The 10,427-nt window shown below is 40.2% G+C and overlaps 1 protein-coding gene across 2 annotated transcripts; it reads right to left on the bottom strand.

Moving 5' to 3' along the window:
• Positions 1-276: 276 nt before the first annotated feature.
• Positions 277-9,225, bottom strand: gata6 (GATA binding protein 6). 2 transcript variants are annotated; one of them, XM_036519407.1, is made up of 7 exons: positions 9,160-9,225; positions 7,251-8,143; positions 5,683-5,849; positions 4,368-4,493; positions 3,705-3,792; positions 3,252-3,355; positions 277-1,884 (listed from the first exon to the last, which is right to left on the bottom strand). In XM_036519407.1, the coding sequence occupies exons 2-7, from the start codon at positions 8,092-8,094 to the stop codon at positions 1,717-1,719; spliced, it is 1,497 nt and encodes a 498-aa protein (XP_036375300.1). In that variant the 5' UTR covers positions 8,095-8,143; positions 9,160-9,225; the 3' UTR covers positions 277-1,716. The 2 variants fall into 2 exon arrangements, with proteins under 2 accessions (XP_036375300.1, XP_036375301.1); XM_036519408.1 differs by lacking the exon at positions 9,160-9,225 and adding an exon at positions 8,499-8,800.
• Between the last annotated feature and the right edge of the window lie 1,202 nt (positions 9,226-10,427).

The raw sequence follows: 10,427 nt of genomic DNA, 5'->3' as shown, positions 1-10,427 counted from the left end.
CAGGAAATGCTCAAGTGCTTCCTCTCAACTACTAGCCTCGAGCGGCATTACGCAACGATAAATAGCGCATTACGTGTCGATGCATAATTTGTATGCTCTGGGACTTCGACAGAATATTGCTACCTTTCGCATAGTCCGCCGACGTGGATAACACCAAAACACCCCAACCAAGACAACAGGTTGTCTTTTCCCACCTCAAAACGAGTGACACTGCAAGCAAAATAGCGTTTCTTGTTAGAAATTACTTATTGTTTTTAATTAGAATTACCGGACAAAGGCAACATGGCAAAGGCATTTCTTTTTGAAATGAAAGACAACATGTGGCTTCAGTCAATCTATACATACATCTATGATACAAATAGTATCTTAAAAACGCAGGTTACATACATATGCCTTGGAGTATTCACATATGTATCAGTTAGGTAGTGAAGTCTTGGTCACGTCCATAAGATATTGCCTCAATGCTTTTCTTCCTCTTTTGAATATTACCACGCAACAAACAGATGCATCATTAACATTTTCCTGAGTGCAATTTGTTCTTATAGATTTTGCCAGTAATTCAAATTTATTTTATGTTTTAATTATTTAATTTTGCCGTTATTTGTTTTACTTTTATACTGTTAACAATATGTAGACCTCTCAACTTCATTTGAAAATCAGCGTCAGCAATAGAATTGCATAAGTACCTTTCAGTTAAAGACATTTTACACAAATAGCAAGATTTGCTGTTAAATCTAAAATACTTGATTTAACACTGATTATTGTGACAAGAACACACGATTGCACTATTTTCAAAGCTGGATGGAAGTCAGATTGTTTCTTACCCTGTATAAAACCTTAACAACGTTAGCCAAATACAATAAGAACTTTCAGAAGGAAAACGTGTGCAGCTTCGTCACAAACGAAAACTACGTCAAAAAAAGAAATGCGTTCACCCTTAAAAGGCACATAAAAATTAAGATTTACTTCTACTCTATTTGCACATCTTTATTTTATTAACAAAATGATATATTCATTTCAACAATGAAAGGTTAATAAATATTTTTGGCTTGATTCAGGATTTCTTTGTACTTTATCTTCTATTCCAGTTGCTGAGAAAAGTACTGACGTTGTGCATGGACATAATTTTTTACTTCTGCAAAGCACAAAGATCTCTTAAACTACGTTTTCTGGTAGAGGGTGAATATCCATAAACATAATGTACACATGTATATATTTATCAAATGAAATCAATTTGATCCATGTGACATTGATCATTTCCTTTACCACGCGTCCACTGAGAGATGAGCAAGGAACATAGAAAATTCTGAAAGGTGCCACTGCAGACACAAAAGGAGTACACCTCAAAAAAGTCAACAAAACTGTGCTTAAATATTTCCCTTCTTAAAGGCACAGAAAGCGTAATGACTCTCTTGATTACTGCAAACATCGATCCAACCTTCAATCGGTCCCACGCACAGAAAAGATAGCAGGAAGGAGTATGAGGCAATTCTTGTTGTTGTGTTGCTGTTATTTAACGTCCAGCTTCTCTTCAAAACTGAAGAAACAGGGGGTGGTTGAGGGGTGTGTGGGGCGGGGAGGGTGTGAGCACCCAAAGCAGAATGGAGAGATAGTCCCATGCAGAGTTTCTGTGGATTGGATGCCAAGACAGCAGGAGGTCCAGTGAGAGGCTTGCAGTCGGGGAGGGAGGGCCGGCCGGTCCCCGGGCGCCCAGGATCAGGCCAGCGCCATGGGGCACCAGGGCTCGCCGCGCACCGTGCCGGCCACATCGGCCGTGGAGGTCAGGCTGACCCCGGGATAGAGGCCCTCCTGCCCCGCGTACTTCACCGTGGAGCTGCCCAGGACGGAGGCCTCCCCCTGGCCCGCCATGGTGGAAGAGTTGACCTGCGGGGCGACACATAAACACAGGTTATCGGCTGAGGTCAGGGGAGCCCACTTTTTGTGGGTCATCCGTTATCTCAGGGCAGCCGGCTCTCCGATTCTTCAAGGCCTTAAGAAGGGAGGGTGAAGCCAAAGGCCGCCGAATCGAAACCGCACGATATTCTTCATGTTTTCGTATTGAAAACCATTATGCGTTGTATCATAAAACATTAGTTTTTTTCACATATCACCATAGCTACATGGTTCTTAGATTAAATCAGTCATTCTCACTTCTGCCTTTTCCGCCATTTCAGTGATAGAATCAAGGAACTGTTGCTCGTTTTGGTAAACATTTGTTCTTTACTGCAGTTGGAAATAGCATAAGCATATGGTGAGAAAAATTACATTTTAAAAGTAATTTCAGTTGGCTAAAAGTCAGGCCAAAACAGCCATCTGGAGAGATTGTTTCAGGTAATTAAATAACACAAGGCCAACTAACAACTGAAGCCCCAGTACTGCCACATCATTTTAAAGAAATGAGGGTCAATCATTGACTGCAGCACCTGCCGATTTTCACCTGCCAAATTATTCTTGCATTTGTCACCATACAGAACTAAAAAACAGCCTATTAATTTATTATGCAACTCTGGCATTTTGAGGATTTTATTTTGTGATCTAGTGTGTGAGTTTACACACTTTTTACAATGTAAAAAAGCTGTTCTTTACATACATTGTACGGAACTGATATTCTGTGCAAACCAGTAAAATGACACATAACCCTGAAATTTCAGAACCTGCTATGTATGGTGTGTGAATAAAGTGAGAAAACAAGCTACTTATAAATTAACCTACTTATATCAAAGTTCACAGCTCATAAATGAAGCTGCTATTTCAACATTTTAATATTATGATTATCTAAGAGCATGTCTGACATGTTCATTACGCGCCACCTTAATGACAAATCGGCTTCGAGATAGAGGCCTTACATTATCCCTGACCTACAAGTGATTTACCATATGACGATATAAGCTTCTCGGTCACATGAAAAAGGGCGGCCGAGTAGAAAACTCCATTTGATTCCCTCCCAGAATTTGACCTTTTTACCCCATTTCAGATTTACCGTCTTCTGTTTTCGTTTTGTTATGCTTTATTAGACAGCCGGCCATTTTTTAATATTGCAAAGGCTTGTGCTCCGTCAAAACATGCTTAAGTGGTCAATGCCGAGCCTGCTCTGAGACCTGACAAAGAAAAGGCCTTGAATTTTCCCTCTGAGGTTGTAACCAAACAAAATGACATGCTATTTTCTGACCTTTTGCAGGAAACTGGGAAAATATGGCAAAAGTACAGATGTTTGCTAAGGTAAGAAAGAGACTGAAGAGAAAGTGTCTCACCCCTTGGACAGACACCTGTGCGGATGGAGAGGTGTTCTTGGAGCAGTCTTCGGAATTCGAGGAAGACGTGGAGGTTGGAGTCATGGGGACAGGGTTAGCGTTGCCTGTAGTTGAGAGAAAGAGGGGCAAAAATGCTTTGCTCAGGGACGACAGAATAACAAAGCGAAAAGAGACACACTAGACAGAAAGCGATGGCCTGGTGTTAACCCTTTCTCACGTACGGCCACACCGGTGTGATCAGAACACTAGACTGGAAAAATTCTAGCTAACATTAGCTTTGATGAAACTGTGATTTAACCTTACAAAGCATAGCAGATGCGGCGGTGAAAACTATGAGAAGATTAATAATGCTAATGAAAACATAACGAACCGTGTAATGTAACACGTGCGCTACACAGCATTAAATAAGTCACATGCAAAAGGGTTAAATGCATTTATGCAAGCAAGGCATACCGGAGGAGCCCTTGGTCTTGTTCAAGGTCTTTGGTTTCCTCTTCCTCGTCTGGATGCCCTCTTTCTTCATAGCAAGAGGTCTTGGCACCTGCCGGCGACATTGTCGTAAATAACTATGGGTCATGTTTAAAATAAGATGCTGATATTTCAATCATTCTCCTTTAGCAGGATGATACCTTTTAATGTAACCCATACTTTATAGTACTATGAAATTCATTACACAGCCAAGGAAGTATTGCTATAAAATTAAATGTTCTCACATTGGACGGAACAATCATCACCCGCTTCATAAATTATTATCCAGTCTAATCCAACCTTGTATTACTGTAATCTACATTTACATTTACATTTACTCATTTAGCAGAAGCTTTTATCCAAAGCGGCTTACAATACGAGGAATACATTCAAGCTACAGTATGAAAGGAGGCCTTTTAGTTGGCGCAAAGTGCTAAGGAATATTTCCAATGTTCACACCATGATAAACCAAATGCCTAATCAAGGAGACCTTTCTTCACAGATCATATTTACTCATATTATATATATATTTTTTTTTACGTGCGGCATTAACATTGGTATTAAACGGCATCCTGTAGTATTGGATTATGCTGATAAACGGTAACTCCCATGAGCAGGTCACTGGTGCAGTATTATTCAGATACATACCCCATGTAATTTGGTGTACAGTCCACAGGCATTGCACACTGGTTCTCCCTCTGCATTCCTCCGCCACAGTGTGGTTGTGCTGGTCTGGCAGTTAGCACAGGACAGGCCAATCCGCCTTGACGAAGACTGTTAAAACAGCAACACGGAGTTCATCAAATCCCAGACTGTAGCAACGGATTACGATGTACCATTCAAACTACTACATAGTGCTGCCAAGCAATGCTGTCGCAGTGAGCAAGAGGGTGATGCAATCCAACAACACATCCAAATGCCCAAACTCTCAATACACTTGCAATTTATGTAAGTGCTAATTTATTAGTTGCTCCACCTGCAGTTCTGTTGTATGCTATGATTTACAGAAACACGGCCAAATGAACGGGATAAAGTCAATTCCTGACAACTGCTTACATGCTCTAGGTTGAGTCTGTGCACTTCAGTGAAGTATGAGAAGAAATAGAGGGAATTAAAACGGGATAAACTGCCAACTGCGCAATAAAACGAAGTGTGCAATTAACCTACATGAAACTATATGGCGTCGACTATATATCGCCGCCTCAATTGGTCCACCCAATGTTGCCAGCACATGCCAGTATGTCCTAGAGCTAACAAAACCATTCACATAAGTCAATCATAATAACAATGTCTCTACATTTAACTCCACTTAATTAAATACTTTTGTTAATGCGACTATGTCGGCCATGAAGCAATTCCGTTGTGGATTGCTAAATTGAATAAACATCGTTTTCCACACGCCACATTATAATCAAAGATCTAATTACAGCACATTCACACCTGTTGTGTATTCCTAATTGATTTGAGTGTTGTTTCAAAAACCTTCTGTTGTAGTTAACGGAGATGGATCGTGAAATCGGCGTGTCGATAAAAATCAATAAAATGCTCTTCCCAGGAAACCGTGCGTAACCCCGGTTTTCCTCACTTTTAAAGAATTTGTAACTGGGAAAACGGCGTTCTTAAATTAATATAATGCGGTGTGTTGATGAATATCTGCACTTTCTAAAGTCCATGTTAAACCTAGTACGGCCAAGATTTTCAGGCCTGTCGTGGCAATTATATTCACCCCACATTTTACAAAGTCCTATGTACAACACTGTAGGATATATTTGAATATTTATATTTAAAAAAGCATACACAAACTGTAACCTATTCGGTACATTTTACGATTTGTTGTGTGTAAAGGTGATGACCTTGGTTTGGTGAATTTTAAGATACTATTTCAGTTCATTTTATCTATTTAAATTAATATTCTACTTCATGCATAGTGAGTAGACTAGCTGTACCACTGAAATGTGTTTACCATTCGCTTCTGTGGTTTGATTAGCGGCCGACTGAGCCCGTTCATTTTGCTGTAGAGGCCGCAGGCGTTACACAGAAAGTGCCCGGTGCCATCCCGTCTCCACAGCGGCGTTGAAATGGACCCGCAGTTTACGCATTCTCGGCTTTCTCCCAGGTCTTCCAATATATCTGTGGGAAAAAAGACAGGCAAGTGGCTCAACAAGGAGAGCAATATTTAATCCTGCTCATGGCGTGTAAATAATTCAGGTCCGTGGAAAATTCATTCTTTGAAATTATGAAATCGTAGTGTAAATTCCAACTCCAATTGCGCTTTTTTCGCTTTTTTGTTGTTTTTTACTAGTTATGTAGATAGATAAGTGTACTCCGGACAGCTGTATGAATTCCGATTGGAGATCTGTCCTAGACTTTATCTGTTTGCCTCAGCGGCAGACTTGTACAATTACAGTGATATTCACACTAGAGGTAGGTCTATAACATTAAATAGACATTCAAACGAAAACAAATGTCAGCAAACAAATGAAAACAACAAAAATGTATTTTACTCTGAATAATTCAAACGGTTTCTATATTAAAAGCGTTTGTCATTGATATAAATAACAAATTTCCATTTTTTTTTTCAAATTTCGTGTTTGGCCTACATATTGCCGTTTATTTCTTTCCTGTCAAATGACCTATTCGTCAGGATGAAAATATTGATATATTTATCACCTCGCTAAACAAATGGAGATCATTCTATTACGTGTGCATTTTAAAAATAATATATTTACCATTGTGATATGTATAGGTAATTCGGGCAACTTTGTTCATTTTTGACATTTAAATTCAGACTGTAAAACAAACCTGTCATCGTTTTCACTTTAGTTAATAAACTATAGTAATGCGCCTACGTCTTATGAAAGGAAAGTAAAATATTGCACATGTATAAATATCACCATATCATAAATATCACATATTGGAAAATTCCTTTACTCTCATTTATTTTAACCAGTAAAATGTGTGTCATCTTGGTAGGCTGCCAGAAGCGTCTGTTTCTTTTTGGGGGGTTACGGTAAGATTCAAAATTAAGCATCTAAATTAGTTTCTTGACTGAATTACATAATTACTCGAATTAGATAAAACAGTTCCGGTATCAACCAGATTAGACGATAGTCTTAAAATATAAACGGAGGTCCAATAGTGTTGAATGAAGCGTCATATATTAAAGTTATTTGAATATATAAGCCAGCGACCTCAAGGGTGCAGCAGCATAATTTAATACAGTCAAACAACAAGAAACAGGAATTTACGAGTGGCGATATTTTTTATATATGGCATATTTAGAATTAACTTTGGAAATAAGTTTCAAATCGACTTTAAAATGTGTAAAATATCCTGATGGACAATGTTGACGTCAGTCAACGATTTTATCAGATTAGATTCTTTTTCAATGGCCTAAAACTAGATATGAGTAAGCGATAAGCTATATCATACGAATATCATAGAAGTACTAAAACAACATAGAATTTTATATGTGTACTTTGCGCATGAGCCTCATTTGAAATTATACCTGTTCGACGCGTTTAATCTTACCTCCATTGGGTCCCCTAATTGGAATTGGCGTCCCACCCCTTTGTAGTGAATGCAGCATCGTATTGTCAAATGGCCCCGCGGGCCACGCCGTGGATAGCTGCGGTCCCACGTATGGAGCGTACGGGCTGGGGTAGGATCCACTGAGAGGTCGGGCAAGGCCGTACTGATCTCTGCCGTTCACATTCAGAGAATTACTGTAGCTGCTGTCCCTGGAAGCGCCGTTATTCATGGGCGGACTTGGAGAATAGTGGAAACGGTTCGAGGCGTGCGGGCTCCCGGTGCTGTAGGAAGGACTTTCCGGGGTAGGCTGCGACCAGACCGAGTGGCCGCTGACTCCGTGGGTCGGCTGCGCCGAGCCGCTCCCCTGAAGGTAGGGGAGGCTGGAAATCATGGGTCCCACCCGGGATGTCGGCACATACACCGGGGAGGTGGATGTGGAGTGCATATAACCACCGGCAGGGGAGTCGTATCCTGCCTGGCTCTGAGCCGCCGCTATGGCGAGGGTTTGATACATGTCGCTGGGGTCGACGATTAAGCCTCCCTTGTGCGCGCCGCTGGAAATGATGAGCTTGTTGCCCTGGTCCAAATCCGTGAACAGCGTGATGTCCTCTGAGCTGGGCAGCGTGTTGTTGTGGTGTCCAAAGTGAACGTAGGAGTGCAAGGCCCTGCCCTCTGGGCGCCGATTTCCCAAACTGTCAAGATGAGCTGTCGGGGGTGACCTCAGCTCCTCCGAGGCGTGCCGGTCCCTTCTGTCACCCTGCAGGTAGCTCTGCTCAGCCGGCGACCCTGGGCTGCTGGACACTTCTCGCTTAACCATGGACCAGCTGTTTTCGCCCAGGTCCATCCAGGATCCGGTTTATGGTCTGGAGTTCAAGAAATCGATAGGGAGTCCCCTGTGAATGACAGAAAAAACGAACCTCAGTACGGGTGCAGTTATGAAGTTGCACTATGCTCGACGAATCAGATGGCGGAAATCCATCGAATAATCCAATCACGCAGGTAGCCAACATTTAGCCTGCAATTCAGAATTATGGTTGGCGCAACAACAGTAAGAGCACACCTTAATATCCTCACATAATTAACATATCTGCTATCCTTAACAATTATTTTAAAATGAATCCCTGAAGAATCCATCATACATTTAGATATTACGCATTTTAAAGAAAAAGTTTAAACTGCTTATTCATCCGGATCTATTTAAATTCGAAAAACGCTTAAAAGCATAAAAATCCATGAGGGGAAACTTACAATATCACCACCTTCCATTGCGACAGGGGGTATAATGGTTAGCCTAAGTCAGTTGAGGAGTATTTTTACGCAACACGTTTATTACAGCGCCTGCCCTCCGGAGACGCGTGTGCCAGGCAATCTAAAAAGTTCTCGAGAAGTCCGGTTTACGTTCATGTTAAGAACTGAATCGCTTAGTATCTTTTGAGCTCTCCACAGATACCTCAAATACACAAACTACGCATGTTTATACGATTAAAGTATAAAATCTGCGAAAACAAATGTCTTAAAATCTCTTCTCTCTCTGTACCGCATATTCATAAGCAAACGCACGCAGTAACTCGCAGAAAGTTATGAACCGAAAAAACCGCACGCAGCTCTGTTGCGTAGCTTTAAGTTCCGTCAACCGTCTCGTGATAGCTTCATCATAATTACCAAAAACCCACACAGCTCTATAGATAGGAAACAAAATGCAATATGTCTTAGCAGCAAAGAGATAACCGCTTGATAAGACCCATAACAGATAAGAGCAAGAGGCAGGATAGCCGTGACAAAACAATACCCAAAATGATTTAGCTTCTTTGCAGCTGGCGCGTTAGAGAGCACCAAACCAGATGTTTTACACGGCGAGGAACGGAACGTCATCAGAAAAGAAAAGAACAGAAGAAAAACCACTTCAGACCTATTGGTAGTGTGCCATCAGTCGCTGGTCGAAGTATTCCACAGTAAGTTGTAGCTGGTGTCTGAGAGGATAAAGAATGAAAGGTCTGGTGCGCCCGTGACGAAGTTTAAGAGGAGGCGCCTCTTGTAGATATAGTTAGAAACTGCAGGCCGTTCTCTGATTGGATTTAAGTTGAGCAAACATCGGCTCGACGGGGGTGCTAGCCTCGACAATCAATCAAAGCAAAAAAGAGTAGCTTGATCATTACCAAAAATGTCAAAAATAGGTAAATTTGATTTGGACTAGCCATTTTTTAAATGATCTGTGCCATAGACCAACGGAAGATTTCAAAGTGAATTTAGCATTGGCAATTCTGACGTTCACATAACATACCTACACTTTCTTATGCCGGTTGTGTTCACATGTATTCAAGCGGCAATCTTCTCGTTGCCTCTTGAATTTCAACATTTCATTAATTGGATTGTCTTCGTTAAAACAACCAGAAAGGCCCACTTTTTCAACCGTCAGCAATTTTGATTATGAATGTATTCAAGTAACAAACTCCTCTCAGCTGTTGAAGTATGCACCGAACATGCTTGGATGTATTCTGTATAAACCACCAGCGCAATTTCATTGACAGCTGTATTCTCAGCCTAATCAATAACGGGATCTTAGCCTATCTGCACGCACCTGAATGAATGGAGCTTTATCAGAAAAAACCAGTCAAAAATTAAGATAAGGGTGAATTAGTAAGCATCAAAATGTGGAGGTATGTTCTCGCTTTCGGATAAAGCCGTATTATCACTACTAATAAAATGATACGAATACTAATTCTAATTCTGATAATTACAACAACAACAACAACAACAATAATAATAATAATTCTGATTATCACAATCTTTTCAATTTTATATAGCGAGATTTATTATTACCATATTATTATTAGTTATTACTTCATTATTTATTATAGCCAATGTCTGTTTTTTAACTATTTCACCAATTTATTATTAAGAAGAAAAACAATAATATGACAAAATAACGACAATAATAATAGCCATTTTATTGAAGTATTCGATATAACACGTTTTTTTTTTATTATGAAGTATATTTTCATGAGCATTTTATGGAAAAAATATAGCCTACATTTAAATCACCAATCGATACAGAAGCATAACTGAAGACATTTATATTTTAAAGAATTAAAGCATTGTTTTAAACAGATTTTGTTAGTATTGCGCGATAAAGCTCAATTTGATCGAATCTCAGTCTCTTTTCACATTGTTATTTCA

This window comes from Megalops cyprinoides, chromosome 24 (assembly GCF_013368585.1).
Source record: "Megalops cyprinoides isolate fMegCyp1 chromosome 24, fMegCyp1.pri, whole genome shotgun sequence".
Classification (NCBI taxonomy): Eukaryota; Metazoa; Chordata; class Actinopteri; order Elopiformes; family Megalopidae; genus Megalops; species Megalops cyprinoides.
Note: the sequence above shows the minus strand (reverse complement) of the source record. Positions and strands in the feature narration are given on the sequence as shown.

Bases quoted from the DNA above. Each gene is read 5' to 3' on its own strand.
- gata6 (XM_036519407.1), bottom strand. From the start codon at position 8,094: ATGGACCTGGGCGAAAACAGCTGGTCCATGGTTAAGCGAGAAGTGTCC. The intron at 3,793-4,367 runs GTATGTATCTGA...TGTCGCCGGCAG, and splicing joins TGTACACCAAATTACATGGG to GTGCCAAGACCTCTTGCTAT. The intron at 1,885-3,251 runs GTGAGACACTTT...GTCGCCCCGCAG, and splicing joins CACAGGTGTCTGTCCAAGGG to GTCAACTCTTCCACCATGGC.